We start from the raw sequence: 19,777 nt of genomic DNA on the forward strand, positions 1-19,777 counted from the left end.
CTCTCTTATTTGTTTTCCTTTCCCATCATTCGCCTCTGGCACCTTATTTATCTCTCTGGCTTTCACTTCCCCTCCCATATTGGTCTTTCTTCTGCTTTCTGCTGCTTTCTCTCAGTGTGACCAAGACCAGTGCATTCAGAGCACCAAATTCGTTTTGCAGGCCGCCACCACCCCTCTCCTCCAGCAGCAGAGCAGCGAGCCGGTCATCCTGACAGCTTCCCCTGAAAATGGAGGCTCTCTACCCGGCCGCACCTCCCTCACTCTGACTGGTCCGTGCACCTCACTCCCCCTCGGCCAGCCCACACCTCCAACGTCCAACCCAAGCCTCAGTTGCCACGAGGCCACCGACATGTTACCAATCCACGGACACAGCCACACACACAACCACAGCCACCCCCTCCAAGAGCCGATGGCCCACCACTTTCTTACCCCAGAGGAAGTGCCCTCACCACCAGGTATGTTGCCCTGCGGCAGCCCCCTGGGTCACAGCCAAACCATGCAGGCAGGCTTCTACAACCCAGCCAGCCAGGACTCACTACATGAGGACTCCGTCAGAGGATTGGTAAAGCTAAGTTCCGTCTGACAATGGGATATATACCCCTTCCTCCTGAAAACGTGCATCCAACCCCTGAAACTCTCCTGTACCACTTTTGGACCACCTCGCTCTCCCCATGAACTTGTTTCCCTTTCTTTCCTCAGCCCGACTTGAGAACTGAAAAGAGAGGCTGTGGTTTAAATTCAGCTGCTAGAAACTGTGGAATATAACTGAACCGAAGTGAAACCAGTTGTCCTCAGCCATTGTCTTGCCAAACCTCTCCACTGGAACTGAGAGAGATGGGTCCTTGTGTGGTGGAGTGTATGACAACTCAGACATACAGAAGCATAATCCATCAGCTCCTGGAGACAGGACAGGGGAGTTTCTTTTTCAAAGTGGCGTATGTCTGTGAGCCATTTCGAGCCATTTCAAGCCAAAAAAAAGTACGTTTTGACAGTAGAAGACATTTCTACTGGTCAGAAGGCTGGATTTCTGTCAATGAATGGATCACAGGAGTGACAGGTTTTTTTGTAAAACAAACTCTAGCCTATTTGCCTGTTGCTGATTGAACTGTGTTTTTTGCCTTTTTTTTTTTCTTGGACATTCTCAGCAGTGCAATGGTTGATGTCATCATGTTGCATATCATCCTGCTTTTTCTATGTTTAAAAAAAAATGTTGTACTTAACCATGGTTATTACAACTCTTACAAATTATGTATTTCCTGTGGATATTAATAAAACAAACTTTTTATCAGATATGATTTCATTAATTTTAAGGTTTAGAAGGCATAATTCATGTATGTGCTAATGTGAGAGTAATGTGGTGCTAACATTTCCTTTAAAGTTCATCTTGTGACCAAAGCCTGTGGCCAATAGACGTAAATGGGACAGATAAAAAAAACAGGCCTGAATGAATCTTTCCAGACATTTATTTAGTCTCCCGTTCATCCTGACAGAAGTCCTGGTAAGGCCTCAAGCACTAACCTTTGGAGAGAGATGTAAAGACAGAAACAGGGACTCGGTTTCCACTATTACTTAAAGTGATTTGTGTTTGCCTTAAAGAGCGAATTCACTGACAGGTGGTGGTTGGTGAAGCTGCCTGGGTAGTAAAAGGCAGTCAGTCAGCATTTAATTCCCTTCCACCACCTTGTGGTTGAGCATGAGTACTGCAGGTGAAAGTGCAGGGGTTTTTTTTTGTTTTTTCATTTCTTCCCACAAGTTGTAGCGGCTTCAGATTCTTCAACCGAAAAGTATACAGTGTCTGATCGACCTAACATAAAACCATGTAGGCAAAAATGATAATAGTAACACATTTATTTGTTATTAAATCATTTATGATTCATAAGGAACATTTTTCATACATATTTTACAACAATTACAACAGACAATGCAAAAAAAAAAAAGAAATACCCATAATATAGGAAAAGAATTATTCCAAATTTTCTTTTTCTTTTTTTTTTCATATCCGGGTTATTTTTTCGCATTGCAAAATGTCATTGGTTAGGTTATTTGGACAGTTATTTTTTAAATTGACCCTGTGCTGCACTGTGCTTGAGTTCTACTGCACCATTACGTGATAAATTGATTTAAATGTCAAGTACAGGGGATGTTGTCATGTGTTAGAGAATCCTGAGAATTATGAGCTTGATTTTTAAAAAAAAAAAAAAAGAACTGGGCATGTAGTCAAATTTTTTCTTTAAAAAAAAAAAATACAGATGAAAACGATAATTGACCATACACTAAATTTTTTTCACACACCAACTCCCAAAGAAAAAAGTATAAATCACAACAAATTATGTAGTAATTATGAAAGATGTTTTGAATTTCTCTAAATTAGCTGTACAATGAGTTGCTCCAAAAGAAATGGAGCCCTTCAGTTTCATTTTGTTTGTATTTGCCAGCTGTCTTGACATTTAAACAAAGCCAGTACTTAAGTGCTTATTAACATTTACATATATTTCCTGTTTTAATTATACAGTGCACTAATGGTGTATCACAGAAGAGATGCACTAGAGACGGTATAAGAAATGAACCAAGGCAAACCTAACTTGTAGCTGTAAACAGTCATGGTGGCTCACAGCCTGGTGCTCTGGCACAACTAACTCTCATGCATCAGTCCTCGAGTCGGGGCTGGAAAAATGGATCATTTAGTCTATGGTAGGACCTGTTAATGGTCCTTGGCCACCAACAATGCTAGACTAGCTTAAGATCAGTGACCTGTGGTTGCCCTAAGACTAACTGGACCTGAAATTCAAACCCTAAAGTCAGCACGGGGTTTTGATGTTTTTTTAGCATCCGTCGTCTGGGTCATTGTGGCTAAGCTAATTTAGCACTGATAACCAGAACACAAAAGTGTGTGTGTAACACTGGTTTCTGTGCAGGCCTAGAGTCCCGAGTCACCACAGTTTAACATCAGTGACCTCCAGGTCTCCCATGATCTCCAGCTGGTCGATGCTGCTCAGGTCCTGGACCCGATGCCTGAACTCAAACAAGTGTGAGCCATTCACTGCCAGCTTGAACTGATGGGGCTGACAGAGGATGAGAATCTGACCAAATTAAAAAAAAAAAAAAAAAGTCATAACTCACTACGCAAATATATTGAGAAGCATAGTTTGAGGGTGTGACATTAAACACTTAAAGTGACATCAACATCCAGTACAGCTGACAACAAAACCCTTTCAAAGTAAAGTGACGTGTAGGCGCTTCCTACCTCAAAGTACTCCCCTGACGAGAAAGGAAAGAAGGGCAGCTCCCGCTCCTCCTGACCCCAGGACTCACTCAGGTACGAGTTCCTGATGAACACGCCCGACTTCATGCGGGGGTTCAGGTGGAGGGCGATGTTCTCTGTCCTGCTGTTGCCGAGGTTTACTGTGAAACTGGAAGACACGTGGATAAGAGGTAAACAACTTCTAGAAAAGAAATGGTGCTTGGTCTGTTTGAAGCCCAGCAGTTGCCAGAGAGAAAAATGGAATTTACACTAGTAGTCCAAACAAATCAGTGACATGTATACAGATTGCTTTTATTGTCATGCTGAGGTGAATTTTGTCACTTTACCTGTGAGGATACATGCTGACCTGTCCTTTGATTGTGATGTGCTGTCCAGGGCTCAGTCCTTTGAGTATACTGCCTTTGTAAGGGAGGCTCTGAAATGACAATATAACAGCTGACACATTTTATACGATTACTTCTCATTTTTTGCAGATCACCTCCCACAATCCAAGCTGACGTCTTCAGATGCCTAATTTGTTCAGCCAACTGTCCAAAACCCAAAGATACTCCCATCATACATCACAAAGAAAAGCAGAAAATCATCACATTTGAGAAGATGGAACCAACAAATGTTTGGCATTTTTGCTTGGAAAAAAAATGACTGAAACGATCAATCAATTAATTACCAAAACAGTTGCTTAGTTAACTTTTTGTCAATCGACTGTTTGATTAATCAACTAAGAGTTGCAGCTCTAACCCTGAGCCCTCTTAAAAACCTATATTTGAAACTTACAATACTTTTCTTTCATCTTCATTTTGGCAATATTTTTGTTGATTTTATTTTGTTACATTTAGTTTATTCAACGGGCAATACCAGCAAACATTGTTACATAGGGAGAAGCAATGCAACAGGTATAATGTACTGTATATAGGACATGTGGCTGAAGCTAATTTGCAGCCCCCGTCGCTGGTTAGGCTTTTAAATTAAGGTGAAAATAGCTAAACAAAGGTGTTGACTGAACGGATTCAGGATAAAAACAACATGTTTCTATGTGTGTGTGTACACTGTACATGACTGTATGCATTGACATATGGTGTGGGAGTGTGTGTATGAGTGCAAGTATATGTGTATATAGTATGTAGGTGTAAATGTGTGTGTGTTCACATCTTCAGCAGCTCTAGGTTTGGTGTTTTGTGTACAGCGCAGATATGGCCCAACATGCTATCTACAAGCCATTTCTAGTTATTCCAAACTCATTGTCGTTGCCTCTACATGAACTTTGGACTTATTTTGATAGTTTTGGCCGCCCCCCCCAATCCGGTAAGACCTGGGAACGTAGCATCATCACTAAAAGGAGCCACCAAGTCCCACTTCAGGTACTTTCACTTTGGGTTTTACCTCCAAATGAAGCGGTCTGGATAATCTGGCTAAACTTTATTTACAACCTGTCTTGACTGCCCGAAGGCTCACGTTTCTTAGCAATTACTTTAGTGGCCGCAATGTTATCACAAGAATGAGCCACAAGTTATAGTAGACCGGCACTGTCCTTTAGAAGTCTGAGCGCAGCATGCTAAAGTCAACTGCCTACAGTTCACAGATAAAGGAATCATTTAGAAAGTGTTCTCCAGCATTAACAGCATCACAAGATACTGGGCACATTTAGGCAGAGGGGTTTTATGCAGATGACGCAAAAGAGAAAACTCACCAAGTCACCTGACTCAGAATATATCGCCTAAGAGGGAGAGAAGCCAGATTTAGAAGTGAATAAACAGATATGTTTATAAAAGAAATGCACACCTAACCAGCTTGTGAAGAAAATATAAAGGACACAAAGGGATGGGAATGTACTCACTGAGTTTGGGATGTAGCCAATAGCGTGCACCCTGACTTTCCCAGAAATAGAAAACGTGTCGACCTTGTTTAGTGGGATTCTGTGCTTGTATCCCAGCAGGTGAGTACCATTTACTGCCACCTACGGGTGAAGACAAACATTCTGGAACCCCTATTTTTGCCATTAATTAAGTTGGTCGGTGCTCTTCTCGTTCGTTAAGTACAACACTGGCTCACCGATGCCTTCATCCCTAACCGCATGGATTCACTGACCTTGAAGACGTCTTCATGCACCAGGATGATGGTCTCGAAGGGGGCTCCGCGTTTGTAGGGCAGCTGCTGGAGCGTCTCCTCTTTGCCCCAGCTCTCCTGCAGCAGGGAGTTACAGACCACACAGGGCGAGCCTTTGAAGCGAGGGCTGAAGTGGAGGGCGACGTCAGAGCGCGGCTTGGTGCTGCAGCCGCTCGACAGGTCGATCTGAAACCTGCGGAAAGGGCGCGCACCCAGGCTGGATTAAAGGAAGGGCAGGGTGGGCAGCTGCCCCGGGGGGGCCCTGGACCCCTTAAAAGTTCCAGGTTTACTGTGTGTCGTGAGGGTTTCATAATCCGATTAACTGCTACTTTGTCAGGCAATTTGTAATTATTTTAGTTTGACAAAAAAATAAAGAAATCACGATTTAAGGATCTTAAAGGTTCCAATAAGTCATAGCTGAGCTAAAATTAAGCCAAACTCATCTCGTAGTTGTCATCATTATAAATTCTTTTAAAAGCCACATCTTTGAGGGGATATATTTTTGGACCAAACTGATAATTTGGTAATTTAATGAGTTTAATAATCCCTAACAGCATCTCGTCTGTGACCAGATGATGCTCCGCTGTGTCCACAGAACTACACCAGGTTTTCCCAAAGCCCCCCCCTCGAGGATGGGACCAAAGGTGTCAATTTGTTCTTGCACATTTCTGATAATGTCTCGCCACCTAAAAAGCAAAGCCACACTTACAGAAAATTGAAAAACTCGTTTTACTCAATGGCGTACACATTTCTTCCTCGTGTATTTTAAGGTAACTATTTTTTTGCCTAAGGAATTTGAGAGTAGGCCTACACATTGTACTTTCTCACATTAGATACCCACGGTGTGGCTTTTAGCCGAAAAGGTTGCCGGCGTATAGGTGTTGTGAGGGTGGGTATGGAAAAGAAAAGCCCTGCGAAGAGAGTGCCGTGGTTCAAAAGCTTGAAGTTTTTCCTGGGAAGAATATTCAACCCTATGAGTTCACCAATCAAAACTCAGACACATCCACATCTCTCCAGTTTATTCTCGGGGCTCACTCAGTCTCACCTGTCGGCATCTGGGGGCACAGTGCCCTGGATGATGATGATCTCCCCAGGGTGCAGGCCTCCAGGTATGGGCCCTGTGTATGGGATCACCTGGGGTGGAGAGCTGACGTTCAAGCACTGGATACCTGCACTGACAACAACTGATGACATGCTGCCTAAAACGAGGGAGCTGAAATCAAGCGCCTATGCACCGAGCACGCCAGGGTGCAGGCCGCACTCAGACAGACACTGATAACACGGCGACTTGCACGTAGTTTTTAGCTGCATTATAGGACGCATGATGGCATCAGCGGGCTGATGCAGATAATAATAGTAATAATAAGCCTCTTACCGGATTCAGGACAGTGTGTTTCGCATTTGCCACAGACATCGAGCTTCTTGTGTCAGACTACAACATGCAGCCGTGCCGGGAGACAACAGAGCGTGCGGTATCTGCGGGGAACGGGACCGGTGTGTGGCTCTCCTGCGCTACGCGGGGACGGCGGCCGCTGGGCATCCTCGCTCCATCGGAACGCCGCCCGTGGCGCGCAGGCGCCGCTCCCGCCACGTGACCCGGTCCGGACGCCGGGCGACGAAGGAGGCCGACGCTCGGCGTTTTCCGCCGGTTTCGCTGCCAAACCGTTGCCGGGGAGGACGTGACTGACTGAACCAAGCGCCCCCGTTTGCCAGGCTGATGTCCCCAGAAGTGACCGAGGCTGCTGCGATGAAGTGATGTGAATATATATATATATATATATATATATATATATGACCTATATCCCAACGTATGATCTGTTTGGTAGAAATAGGCCTGCCAGTAATTGTTGAAAAGAGAAAGTTATTCTAGAAATAAAAAGTAAACACTTGACATTGTGGAACGTCTGGCTGGCTGGTTCAATAGTGAAACAACAGCAGTGATATTAAGATGAAACAAGGGAGCCCTGATTGTTAGAATTGCATTAGATGCTATTCGTATATTTGAACATTAATGGTGAAGACATTTTATCCTGCATCCTCTCTTTTTTGCAGCTTTCCCTTGCCCCCCCTCTCCCTCATCAGAGAGATGTATGGTAGATCCGGGTACTCCTCAGGGGGACAGTGTCCTCGTCCCCTCACTCCACGCCGCTATGACAACGGATGTATTCGTTAGGATTCAGCAGCGCAAAAAAAAAAAAAAACTCAGGAGAGAAGTTGGAGGAGGTGCGGGCTCAAGCTCCGGGGCCCCGTTGCTGTGGCGCTGAGTCGGAGCGAGTCCCCTGCGCGCTCCTCGGGTTGCGGTGGGGCCACATGCCGCTGCCTCTCAGAGCCAAACAGTCGAGGGCGAGCCGCCGGGCAAATCTGCGGGGGCGCCCTGAGGACCGACACCCGACCTCAAAAGGTGCCTTATCCCGCCGCTGGGAGAGCGACGGGCAAGGTACAGAGGGGTTTCGGAAACACCGCAGCCTTGGCCGAGGACAGACGACCACGATGAGGCCAGTTATAACAGCATTACAGTGGATAGGCGGGGTGCACATTAAAAAGGTTATTCTTTGCACAGACTCGTGCTCTGCATTGATCTCATCGCAGTCATTTACATCTCACAGTGGGCCGGACATAGTCAACGAGATACCCCAAACCCCGTGGAGACTTAAAAACGGGAATATTTTTGGATAACATTTCTGTGGATGCCATGGAATGTCGTGGTATCAAACGAGAGATCGTGAAAGGGCGGCGGCACAGTTTGGATGGAGGAAGCGCGGGGATTGTGCAGCAGACTGAGAGGTGGGCCCCGTGCGGACGGCTGAAAGGAGCACCAGAGAAGAGGAGGTCTTCGCAAGGCTGAGGGGGGGACGTAGGAGACTTCATGAAATACCGCACTTCATAAACAAACATCCCTCGGGATTATATGCGCACTGTCAAAGAGAGGAATCGGTGGAGATTAAAGAGGGACAATCGGGAAGAACTGAGTCCAAGAAAATGTATTTGCCACCGGGTGATGGAGTCCACTTCATAATTTGAAAGAAAGATAACGCCGGTCCGCTCTCCAACACTGCGGGTGGCGGTAGTGCGCCTCGCCGTTCAAGAATCCGCCACAAAACTGAAAGAAGAAGAAGAAGAAAGAAAAAGGAGAGGCTGACATAAAAAGGGACAGAAGAATAAGAAGAGGTTGCGTCGCACGAGCAGAAACTTAGTGCGAGGTCTGCGTCGGAGGAGAGACTGTGTCGGAATCGTCCCACCTGGAAAAAGCATCATGGGCCTCGGTGAGCGCCACTTTACAATCTACGCACCATACATTTACGGGTTACCGTCAACACAACAAGTGTTCACGCGCTAATGTGCCTGGTCGGGTAGTGGCCAATGGGCTCTCACAAAGGAAATAACGTTTATGAAACTTAATCCAGAGTTGTGGTGTAGAAGAGAGAAATTTAAGGGGGGGTGACATTACAAGTATAGACAGATTTGGGAATGATTGATGTTGAAACTGAAACTGAAATTGAATGGGATAAACAGTGCGCCATCATGGTAAAGTTAACTGCAGGCATCAAGGGGAGCCATAGCTCAGACTCATATTTAGGGTTGTGAACAAAAAAAATTCCAACACTCCTCATAGGCGACAATGGAACAAGCCCCTGGGTGAGGGACAGGGGCACGTCCAGGATTTCAGATTGAACGCGCACCACGTATTTGCTCGTGAACGTGCCGAAATGAGACGCTCTCAGGCTTCTACCTGTTAACGCGCATTTTAATGTTGTCTAACCACAAGGTCTCCGAGATGTTATTTGCCAAACCGACACATCCCTTTGAAAGTGCTGATACTTTCGGTAATGTTTTCGTCATAAAAAAAAAACAAAGATGTAATAATGATACTAACCATAGCGAATGTCTTTGATTGGAGCTGTGAATGTTAGTTTCGGTTTTCATCTTGTGTTTCTCTGGGACAGCTATCACCTTTGTGCCAGGAGCAGGTAAGACTTGGGAAAAACTTTTTATGGGATCACTTGTGTTTACTTTCTCAAATGGTTTTGAACATACTTTAATGTAGAGAAGCCACCTGCCATAAAATGGAAAGAAGAAGAGGAAATAGAACTGCAAGAAGAGGAGGAGGAGGAGGATGAAGAAGAAGTGGAAGAAGAAGGAGGAGGAGGAAAAAAAGAAGTAGTAAAAGAAAAAGATGTTTCATCTCCCAGAAGCTCAACTAACGTCAGTATAGGCAAGTCCCGCTACTCAGCAGCCATCTTGGCAATGCCAATGGCAGTTATTTCCATAGACGTACGGTATATATGTTTATACCCAAACCTTTAGATAGGCCCCTATCTAAATGACTCTCAGTGGTCACCGGGAAATAAAAACTGCATGTATAGAATCACGACAGCAACTTTTTTTTTTTTCCCTAATGAAAGGTAATTGCATTTACATTTAGTTCACAGAAGGACAAACAGCACAAAATACAACTACAACAACACAAGGTCCATGGGCTAAGTATCATTAAGTACCTTGAGTACGCTAATGTGATAGTTCAGTTTTCCCTCTTTAATAAATTTGCAAAAATTTCTAAAGTTTTGTTTTCACTTTGTCATTATGGAGTGCTGAGTGTAGATCGAGGGGGGGGGGGTTAATTTTAACGATTTTAGAATGAGGCTGAGGGGGACGGGATGTGTGTCATCCAACCGGCCATTTTTGGCGTTGCAAGCTTTCTGTTGAGGATTCTTGAAGTGGTTTGTCCTCCTCCCTTTTATAACACCTTTGGCTCAGTCCAGTTTCAGGCTCATCAGACCAGGGAAAAAAATAAAAAACATGGGCCCTTGTGTCATTAACAGTTTCATTATACCAAACAGATAGATTTCTTTGAAAGTACTGATACTTGTGTTTTTTGTGAATAAAAATTTAATGATGATCGCAACCATAGCAGATGTCTTTTATTCAGCCAGATGAGCTGTGAATGTTAATTTGGGTTGTCATCTTATGTTTCAGGGACAGTTGCCAGCATTGTAGTAGGATCAGGTAAGACTTTGGAAAACCTTTCTATGCCCTTACGCGTTTTTACTTATTCGAAGATTTCTTTTTCTTTTTTTTTTTGTAAAACACGCTTTAGTCTGAAAAAGCCATTTAGCCTACATGCTAAATCGGTATTGTGCACAATACAATGAATCAGCGTACTGTCATCAGAAACAAAGTGTCCTCTGTTGTGGTGTTGTCCATGTGCAGCAGGAGCTGTGATCCTGGCTCCTGTCACCCTGGGGGCCGTAGGTTTCACCTCGGCTGGAAGCTGCAATTGCTAACGGAGGTGGAGTGGCAGCAGGAAGTCTGGTGGCTGTTTTTTAAGATGTTGTATATTAATGTTGAGATTATTATTGTTGGAACAATAATCAAAGGGTGAACCATGTGTTGTGTAACTATGTCTTTCTGAAGTGCAGCAACATTAACATAAAATCCCATACAAGTGTTTAGCAAACCTGGAACTGAAAAAACATTGTCAAAATAGAGATTCATAAGCTTATGTGGATAATTAGTGCAGTCTTTAACATAATGAAGTCTTTGCTGAGGATGACAATAGAGCTGCTGTTTGATTCACTCTGTTGGCTTGAGAGTGGGCTGTCTCAGCTGCTGTGGCAGCTGAGCCAAAAAAAAAGAAACTTGAAGAAAGACCCACTCATGTTCTGTTGGCAATCATCAAAAATGTGTAATCTCACTTTAGGTGCAGCTGGTCTGTCAGGGACTGCCACTGCGGCTGTGGCCGGCGCTGGAGGAACACTGGGTTGGCTGGCGGGCCTCCTCGGCCGAAAATCAATGGAGAAAAAAGAGTAAAATGTTTGTTTGTTTTTTTGTTTTGTTTTTTTATTTTATTTTATTTTTTTGTTTGGCCAAATGAAGGAGCCAGTCGTGACATTCAATCGCTCACTTACTAAACAGCTCTCTCATAATATCAGACAATCGAAATGTGGAATAAATCCATTTAATCTGTGCAAGATCCTGGTTCATTGTTGTTGTCTGTAAATATTTCCATATTGTCATCCAGAAAGGAAGTCAGTAAGTGAATAAGTGACTGAATCAATCATTGAGAGTGAGCTATAAATGTATGCAACTTCCTAACCAGTCAGTAACAATCTGAAAATCAGAAACAGGTTTATTTCCAAGTAGGTTTTTCATGCACAAGGCATTTGCCTTGATGTTTTGGTGCATAACAGTCAAAAATATACAAACCAAGACAGAATAAGAGTTTCACAAATGTCAAGCAATCATAAAAATAAATGTGGCAGATTTGTCAAATGTCTGGTGTTCAAGTGGTTGGAATTATTCTACCCAGGTTCTTCAGGAAATAACATTTTATTTCAGTGTGCCACACCTTCATTTTACAGATGCAGAAAGTTCATTTTTCAGGGTTTGTTATTAGGCTCCGTTTTGACACAATTATATGTAGCTAAGGAAAATTGTGATGATCAAATTTCCCAACATTCAATAATTAAGAAATCTTAAGTAAAACTCAAATGTATGACATTTACTAGTCCTTTTTTTTTTTTTAATTAAAGGAGCATCAACTTTTCTTTTTTTTTTTTAAATGAGTAAAGTTAAACAAGGTTTTCTTCATACTATTGTGAAGAACGGAATGAAAACCTGTCCGTGCATGTTTATATATCATATGAAAAAAACTTTCCTTGAGCTCACTTGAGTCTCATCTTCATCTTCTCAAGTGTTTCTTTTAAAATAACATTCCTTCATATTGATTAAAGTGTGCTGCTAATAATAATGGCTGGAGGAAGCATTAAAAGTGAGTAAGTCAGAGTCCATAACAACACCAAGATTTCTGGTTGATTTGGAGATTGTAGTGTCATGGATTCAAGGTGAGCTCTGCAGATATCCTGAAGTCATTTTAGACTTTGCAACCAAAGCTTTTATCTTAATTGACGTCCGTCTCCAGCCAGGAAACAACAAATAAAGCAGGGTTTTTTTCGTAGTAGAGAAGGAGCAGTCTGGGCCTGATGGTTCAACTAAAAACTGTTGAGGTAAAAAGGTAACAGTGAGGTTCAATATAATGATGATATTTTAGTCCACCATTAGGTTTAAGGTTTGTTTAAATGTTTGATTTTTGTTTTGGCTTTTATTGACCTGTGAACACAGGGCACTGCCCCCCGTACCATAGAGATGTCATTGGACATCCCTGGATAAATAAAGGTCCAATGAGTAAATAGTACATTTTCATTTCCTTATTGTGTCCTGCCTGTTTCTGGACCCTCATTGGTCCTCATTGCCTGATGTTTATCCTTCCTGCTTGTCGACCTCTGCCTGCCTGCTTACTTCGCCCGTCTCCGTTCCCCCCCTTACCTGCTTTGCCTGGATTATCTGTTCAACGAAGGTGACCAGTTTGAACTTTTACACTGCGTCTCTGAGTTGTGCACTTGAGTCCTGTCTTTTTGTGAACCATACAATGTTTGTGAACTTAAAAACAAAAATGTCAGCCTCGTGGTGGCGCTGAATAAAAAACCGGGGGATCACCAAAGTCAGTAGGATTAATCCTCTGGGGACCATGAACTTCCCCAGGGCGGCCGGCTCAACCTGTGTGATGTGGCCACCGCTAGCTTTCCCAACATTTAGATGGCCTGCCACAGCACTCTTTATCATGGTCATAGAAATCTATTATGCACTAGTGATTTATGATCAACACCATGGCAGCAAAAGCACCATGACTGTCATTCACAGCAGCAAAGTGAAAAGGAAGATTAAAGAAGTTTGGGCGGCTGATGGGTGTTAAAGCTTTTGGTCACAACACCTTCAGCGCTCAGTGCTGTAAGTCTACTTGCTCACTGGCACTGGAGATTACAAAACCAGTACGTGATCATGGCGCATCCTCCGTCGAAACAGTTACCGGTGCCACACTCACTAGAAATCAGCAGACGTGCGTGCCTCACGCCTTATCTAAGGAAACCCCACGGGGCTAAGTTGCCAAAATGTCTGGAGAGAACTGCTCTGATTTGTCCACGAGGGACCAGCTGAATCCATTGGTATAATCGCATTTGCACTTGCTGTACAGCAAATATGACAAGAGTAGAAAGCAGTTTTTAACTGAGTCTGTCAGAGTCATGTCTTTCAGCTGATCCAAAATGAACCTACCTTTAACACTTTTACTGACGATGACAGGAACAAAACAGAGAAACGCTGTAGTTAGTGACTGCTCCTTCACACCTGCAGTAAGGACAAACGTTCATCTTTACCAAGTCACTGAAGAAAATCATGTTTTGGCCCTGCAGGTTGTAGTAGCTCTAATAAATATTAATGTAAATGTACGCAAGTGCTAAAGAACAACATCACTGTAGGGATTTATGCTTATAAGTTGTAAGTGTTCTGATAGACCTGAGGGTTAAACCCCCACGTCGACACTGGTTTTAGTAAGGTCAGATGTTTACTTAACCTAAAAAGGACAATGGACCACTTAACCCTTTCAAATGCATTTTATTTAGGTTGTACTTGTTTTCTGAAAGTTGTACACTTCATTAATGTGACACCATCTCTAACTTCAGGGAACCGCACACAAGCAAACGTCTCAGCTGTCTCAGAAAACAAACGTGCTGCTCCATCAACTCCTTCATCGAGGTAACAGGATTTACAATTGTTCCCGTTTGAGTAAATACATGTGTCCTTAAGGGATTTTCAGCGGATGAGGTTAGCCAGCCATCCCACTGCCGCTCCAGCGCCGGCCGCAGCCGCGGTGGCAGCCCCCGACAGACCGGCCGCACCTAAAGCCGGGTAACACACAATCGAAGATCAAGACATTTTGTCCAGTCATCGCGCCACAGAGAAACTGAGAGCTCCTTGTCTCTAAGCGAAGGAGCTGGAGGAAATAGCGGCGCTACTGTCGTCACAGTACATAGCCCACAGCAGGATCGTTCTTGTACCTAAAGACTCTATTGATCTATTTAAGTTGTTTACCTGCTGACTGCAAAACAGCCACCAGACTTCCTGCCGCCACCCCACCTCCGTTAGCTACTGCAGCCGACGACATCATGGTGGCAGCGTAGGAGCCCGCTGCTATTCCAGCCGAGGTGAAACCTGCGGCCCCCAGGGCGACAGGAGCCAGGACCACGGCTGAGAGGAACAATAGTCAACATCTAATTACTGCTCAGCTGGTGTCGTGCGAGACTTTTATGGAGGTGGCTGTAGATAGCGACTTGAAACGTGTTACATACAAGTGTGCGTTTTTTTTTAAGCATCGTCAGAGGAGCGGAGGTACTCACCGGGGCCCATGTCTCTCTCTGTTGTGACGAGAAACGAAACTACTGTGTGTGAGTTTGCTCACACGAAACGAAACTATGTCGCTGTCTGAGCAAAAGAGGGCGCCAGAGAGTCACTTCGTCCATGCAACCCCCACGACTGAAGCGCAAGAAAGGAAAAGGAAAACTCACACACAGTAGTTTCGTTTCTCGAGAAATAAAACCTCCCGTAGGGGACCAAGCTCGGCCCGGCACAAGGCTCGTCACAACAGAGAGAGACATGGATCCCGGTGAGTACCGCCGCTCCTCTGACGATGCTTAAAAAAAAAAACGCACACTTGTATGTAACACGTTTCAAGTCGCTATCTACAGCCACCTCCATAAAAGTCTCGCACGACACCAGCTGAGCAGTAATTAGATGTTGACTATTGTTCCTCTCTCGTGTTTCAGTGACAGCCGCCGTAGCAGGAGCAGGTAGGACATTAAGAGAGACTGTGTTCACTCTTTCAGCTGAGTTTAAAAACCTTGACTGTGGAAAAGTCAGTGGACTGTCTAGCATTTTCTATTTATTTTTTTTAATTGTATGGATTTATGTATTTGGGATCACGCACGACCCATCTCTGCTGTGCTCTTCTCCGCATGCAGCGTGTGCAGCAGGAGCCGTGATCCTGGCTCCTGTCGCCCTGGGGGCCGCAGGTTTCACCTCGGCTGGAATAGCAGCGGGCTCCATTGCTGCTAAAATGATGTCGGCTGCTGCAATTGCTAACGGAGGTGGAGTGGCAGCAGGAAGTCTGGTGGCTGTTTTGCAGTCAGCAGGTATTTTAAGAGGGTTTAAGATGTTGTATATTAATGTTGAGATTATTATTGTTGGAACAATAATCAAAGGGTGAACCATGTGTTGTGTAACTATGTCTTTCTGAAGTGCAGCAACATTAACATAAAATCCCATACAAGTGTTTAGCAAACCTGGAACTGAAAAAACATTGTCAAAATAGAGATTCATAAGCTTATGTGGATAATTAGTGCAGTCTTTAACATAATGAAGTCTTAAGGTACAATTTAATGGTACGTCTGCTGAGGGATGACAATAGAGCTGCTGTTTGATTCACTCTGTTGGCTTGAGAGTGGGCTGTCTCAGCTGCTGTGTGGCTTGAGCAGCTGAGCTAAAAAAAAAAAAATCCCCTGAGAAACTTGAAGAAAGACCCACTCATGTTCTGTTGGCAATCATCAAAAATGTGTAATCTCACTTTAGGTGCAGCTGGTCTGTCGGGGGCTGCCACCGCGGCTGCGGCCGGCGCTGGAGCGGCAGTGGGATGGCTGGCTAACCTCATCCGCTGAAAATCCCTTAAGGACACATGTATTTACTCAAACGGGAACAATTGTAAATCCTGTTACCTCGATGAAGGAGTTGATGGAGCAGCACGTTTGTTTTCTGAGACAGCTGAGACGTTTGCTTGTGTGCGGTTCCCTGAAGTTAGAGATGGTGTCACATTAATGAAGTGTACAACTTTCAGAAAACAAGTACAACCTAAATAAAATGCATTTGAAAGGGTTAAGTGGTCCATTGTCCTTTTTAGGTTAAGTAAACATCTGACCTTACTAAAACCAGTGTCGACGTGGGGGTTTAACCCTCAGGTCTATCAGAACACTTACAACTTATAAGCATAAATCCCTACAGTGATGTTGTTCTTTAGCACTTGCGTACATTTACATTAATATTTATTAGAGCTACTACAACCTGCAGGGCCAAAACATGATTTTCTTCAGTGACTTGGTAAAGATGAACGTTTGTCCTTACTGCAGGTGTGAAGGAGCAGTCACTAACTACAGCGTTTCTCTGTTTTGTTCCTGTCATCGTCAGTAAAAGTGTTAAAGGTAGGTTCATTTTGGATCAGCTGAAAGACATGACTCTGACAGACTCAGTTAAAAACTGCTTTCTACTCTTGTCATATTTGCTGTACAGCAAGTGCAAATGCGATTATACCAATGGATTCAGCTGGTCCCTCGTGGACAAATCAGAGCAGTTCTCTCCAGACATTTTGGCAACTTAGCCCCGTGGGGTTTCCTTAGATAAGGCGTGAGGCACGCACGTCTGCTGATTTCTAGTGAGTGTGGCACCGGTAACTGTTTCGACGGAGGATGCGCCATGATCACGTACTGGTTTTGTAATCTCCAGTGCCAGTGAGCAAGTAGACTTACAGCACTGAGCGCTGAAGGTGTTGTGACCAAAAGCTTTAACACCCATCAGCCGCCCAAACTTCTTTAATCTTCCTTTTCACTTTGCTGCTGTGAATGACAGTCATGGTGCTTTTGCTGCCATGGTGTTGATCATAAATCACTAGTGCATAATAGATTTCTATGACCATGATAAAGAGTGCTGTGGCAGGCCATCTAAATGTTGGGAAAGCTAGCGGTGGCCACATCACACAGGTTGAGCCGGCCGCCCTGGGGAAGTTCATGGTCCCCAGAGGATTAATCCTACTGACTTTGGTGATCCCCCGGTTTTTTATTCAGCGCCACCACGAGGCTGACATTTTTGTTTTTAAGTTCACAAACATTGTATGGTTCACAAAAAGACAGGACTCAAGTGCACAACTCAGAGACGCAGTGTAAAAGTTCAAACTGGTCACCTTCGTTGAACAGATAATCCAGGCAAAGCAGGTAAGGGGGGGAACGGCGACGGGCGAAGTAAGCAGGCAGGCAGAGGTCGACAAGCAGGAAGGATAAACATCAGGCAATGAGGACCAATGAGGGTCCAGAAACAGGCAGGACACAATAAGGAAATGAAAATGTACTATTTACTCATTGGACCTTTATTTATCCAGGGATGTCCAATGACATCTCTATGGTACGGGGGGCAGTGCCCTGTGTTCACAGGACAATAAAAGCCAAAACAAAAATCAAACATTTAAACAAACCTTAAACCTAATGGTGGACTAAAATATCATCATTATATTGAACCTCACTGTTACCTTTTTACCTCAACAGTTTTTAGTTGAACCATCAGGCCCAGACTGCTCCTTCTCTACTACGAAAAAAACCCTGCTTTATTTGTTGTTTCCTGGCTGGAGACGGACGTCAATTAAGATAAAAGCTTTGGTTGCAAAGTCTAAAATGACTTCAGGATATCTGCAGAGCTCACCTTGAATCCATGACACTACAATCTCCAAATCAACCAGAAATCTTGGTGTTGTTATGGACTCTGACTTACTCACTTTTAATGCTTCCTCCAGCCATTATTATTAGCAGCACACTTTAATCAATATGAAGGAATGTTATTTTAAAAGGGGAAAGGAAAGTTTTTTTCATATGATATATAAACAAGCACGGACAGGTTTTCATTCCGTTCTTCACAATAGTATGAAGAAAACTTCATGTGTCAACAACTACGAGAATCATTTTTGAGAAACTGAAACTCATGAGCAACAATGATGTAAATACAAAAAAACAACACTACTTTTTGACTAAAGTGCTCCTTGAAATCAGCAAACATTCATCTAAAAGATATTTGTCATTATTAGATCTTTGAATACTAAATGTCCCGAGTGTAAGTAGTAATAAGAGTGTGACAAAATAGACGTCCTAAGCAACCATTTAACATTGTTTACTATTGAAACTGCTGGGTCAGGAATACGGCGTTGGTCATTAAACATAATCAATGCACTATTTCAGTTATTAAATTTGGCAACTGCAAAAATAGTTCACAGTCACAGAATTAATGAATTCCCTGGCCTTAGTGTGATGTTGAAGATATTGTAATCAGCTGTTTGACAAATCTGCTTGAATGCATGTTGGTCTCTGTCTCCCCCTGATGTGAAGAGGGAGAATAATTTTGGCCACTATCAGTATTTATCCTTTTTTATTTTTATTTTGAGAAAGTCCAGAGTTCACTCACAAGTCTGTCTGTAAAGTAAAGCTGACCTTTTATATATTATCAGCGCTTGCTTTCATTGTAATTCTTGATTGAGAGTAACAAGTCGAAACTTCTGTCAGCTCTGCAACCCAATGAACAATAACCACTTTTTTTTTTCTTTTTTTTTTTACACAGGTGTTTAATCAATTAGACACAAATTGACCTTTTGAGTCACACCCCAGCAACAAATTGTTCTAAACAGGGGGCTCTTTTGTACCCAGTAACTGAGTAAATGTTTTCAATTTAAAGGTGGATTGTTACAAATTGTTTAGACAATTTCACTTGAAACATTTTTTCTGTAATGCCAAATAGAGGGATACAGTAGTGGATGTAAAAAGTAAATTTAAGAACAAATCTACCTTTATGCCATCGCACTCCACTAATGAAGACTTTCTTTAAGTTAGCAGAGAGGGATATTGAAAATGTGCTTAAAAGAAAAAAATCCACTGCTAAAGAAACAGAACATCAGTTCTGCAGAAAGAGAGGCTATTAAAGACCTAAAGTCCAAACAGGATAATATAGTAAAAATAGCCATTGTGTTATTAAATAGACCAGGTTATATTGCTGAAGCTGGGAGACAATCAGGCAATAAGGCATCCTAAAAATTGTTAACATCTAATCCAGCTGACAACGAGATATTGAACAGGGCATTAAGTTCGAACTGGATAACCAAAGTTCAATTCAACTTTTTAAAAGTGGAACACTCCACCGTACCAGTTTTTTTAAATGCTCCGTAAGATACACAAGAGTCTCATCAACCTGCCAGGAAGACCCTTTTGTCATCTCCGGGAATAACTCATTATCTGAACCACTGAAAAGGTAATGATGAAAACAAAAACAAAGAAACAAATCAAAACAAAAAATCAGTTATTGCAGGTTTAATGAATTCCCTGGCCTTAGTGTGATGTTGAAGATATTGTAATCAGCTGTTTGACAAATCTGCTTGAATGCATGTTGGTCTCTGTCTCCCCCTGATGTGAAGAGGGAGAATAATTTTGGCCACTATCAGTATTTAACCTTTTTTTATTTTTATTTTGAGAAAGTCCAGAGTTCACCTTTTTCAGCTCTGCAACCCAATGAATAATAACCACTTTTTTTTTTTTTTTTAACAGGGGAAAAAGACAGGAAACTGTTTTTTGAATACCGTCAATTTTACTTCAAACAGAAGAGCTTGATTGCATCATAGTCCACAGTACTCATTTGGTCTTATTCAGTACCAACGTGCGTCACAGAACAGTAGTGCAACAATATCAATAACAACAAACCTAAAGGACAGGATAAGACAGAGAGGCA

The 19,777-nt window shown here is 43.1% G+C and overlaps 4 protein-coding genes across 6 annotated transcripts in view; 3 read left to right on the top strand and 1 right to left on the bottom strand.

Moving 5' to 3' along the window:
* LOC120795326 (palmitoyltransferase ZDHHC14-like) overlaps nucleotides 1-1,419 on the top strand; it is a 45,884-nt gene extending 44,465 nt beyond the window's left edge. For 2 of the 3 annotated variants that reach the window (XM_040137160.1, XM_040137161.1), the window contains exon 10: nucleotides 116-1,419. In XM_040137160.1, coding sequence (XP_039993094.1) covers nucleotides 116-583 — 468 coding nt within the window. In that variant the 3' untranslated portion in view covers nucleotides 584-1,419. The remainder of the gene's footprint in view (nucleotides 1-115) is intronic. The other variant, XM_040137163.1, reaches the window with a different exon arrangement.
* Nucleotides 1,420-2,203: 784 nt separating this feature from the next.
* On the bottom strand, nucleotides 2,204-6,926 carry LOC120794952 (galectin-8-like). Its single transcript, XM_040136362.1, has 8 exons — nucleotides 6,741-6,926; nucleotides 6,411-6,499; nucleotides 5,348-5,558; nucleotides 5,097-5,216; nucleotides 4,950-4,976; nucleotides 3,589-3,677; nucleotides 3,245-3,410; nucleotides 2,204-3,080 (listed from the first exon to the last, which is right to left on the bottom strand). Exons 1-8 carry the CDS (start codon nucleotides 6,777-6,779, stop codon nucleotides 2,931-2,933), a joined length of 891 nt encoding a protein of 296 aa, XP_039992296.1. The 5' UTR covers nucleotides 6,780-6,926; the 3' UTR covers nucleotides 2,204-2,930.
* A 1,539-nt stretch (nucleotides 6,927-8,465) lies between these two features.
* Nucleotides 8,466-10,647, top strand: LOC120795450 (taperin-like). The gene is made up of 5 exons (XM_040137392.1): nucleotides 8,466-8,628; nucleotides 9,310-9,333; nucleotides 9,411-9,578; nucleotides 10,340-10,369; nucleotides 10,574-10,647. Exons 1-5 carry the CDS (start codon nucleotides 8,619-8,621, stop codon nucleotides 10,645-10,647), a joined length of 306 nt encoding a protein of 101 aa, XP_039993326.1. The 5' UTR covers nucleotides 8,466-8,618.
* A 3,956-nt stretch (nucleotides 10,648-14,603) lies between these two features.
* LOC120795862 (interferon alpha-inducible protein 27-like protein 2A) lies at nucleotides 14,604-16,124 on the top strand. Its single transcript, XM_040138089.1, has 4 exons — nucleotides 14,604-14,861; nucleotides 15,022-15,045; nucleotides 15,217-15,387; nucleotides 15,824-16,124. Exons 1-4 carry the CDS (start codon nucleotides 14,717-14,719, stop codon nucleotides 15,907-15,909), a joined length of 426 nt encoding a protein of 141 aa, XP_039994023.1. The 5' UTR covers nucleotides 14,604-14,716; the 3' UTR covers nucleotides 15,910-16,124.
* Nucleotides 16,125-19,777: the final 3,653 nt, after the last annotated feature.

Source organism: Xiphias gladius, chromosome 10 (genome assembly GCF_016859285.1).
Source record: "Xiphias gladius isolate SHS-SW01 ecotype Sanya breed wild chromosome 10, ASM1685928v1, whole genome shotgun sequence".
In the NCBI taxonomy this organism is placed as follows: Eukaryota; Metazoa; Chordata; class Actinopteri; order Istiophoriformes; family Xiphiidae; genus Xiphias; species Xiphias gladius.

Excerpts from the sequence above, each read along its gene's own strand:
- LOC120795862 (XM_040138089.1), top strand. The coding sequence starts at position 14,717 with ATGCAACCCCCACGACTGAAGCGCAAGAAAGGAAAAGGAAAACTCACA. Across the intron at positions 14,862-15,021 it reads AGAGAGAGACATGGATCCCG|TGACAGCCGCCGTAGCAGGA; the intron begins GTGAGTACCGCC and ends CTCGTGTTTCAG. Across the intron at positions 15,046-15,216 it reads AGCCGCCGTAGCAGGAGCAG|CGTGTGCAGCAGGAGCCGTG; the intron begins GTAGGACATTAA and ends CTCCGCATGCAG.
- LOC120795450 (XM_040137392.1), top strand. Across the intron at positions 9,334-9,410 it reads CACCTTTGTGCCAGGAGCAG|AGAAGCCACCTGCCATAAAA; the intron begins GTAAGACTTGGG and ends ACTTTAATGTAG. Across the intron at positions 10,370-10,573 it reads CAGCATTGTAGTAGGATCAG|CAGGAGCTGTGATCCTGGCT; the intron begins GTAAGACTTTGG and ends GTCCATGTGCAG.
- LOC120794952 (XM_040136362.1), bottom strand. The coding sequence starts at position 6,779 with ATGTCTGTGGCAAATGCGAAACACACTGTCCTGAATCCG. Across the intron at positions 5,559-6,410 it reads GTGCCCCCAGATGCCGACAG|GTTTCAGATCGACCTGTCGA; the intron begins GTGAGACTGAGT and ends CCCTTTCCGCAG. Across the intron at positions 3,411-3,588 it reads GTCAGCATGTATCCTCACAG|TTTCACAGTAAACCTCGGCA; the intron begins GTAAAGTGACAA and ends CGTGTCTTCCAG.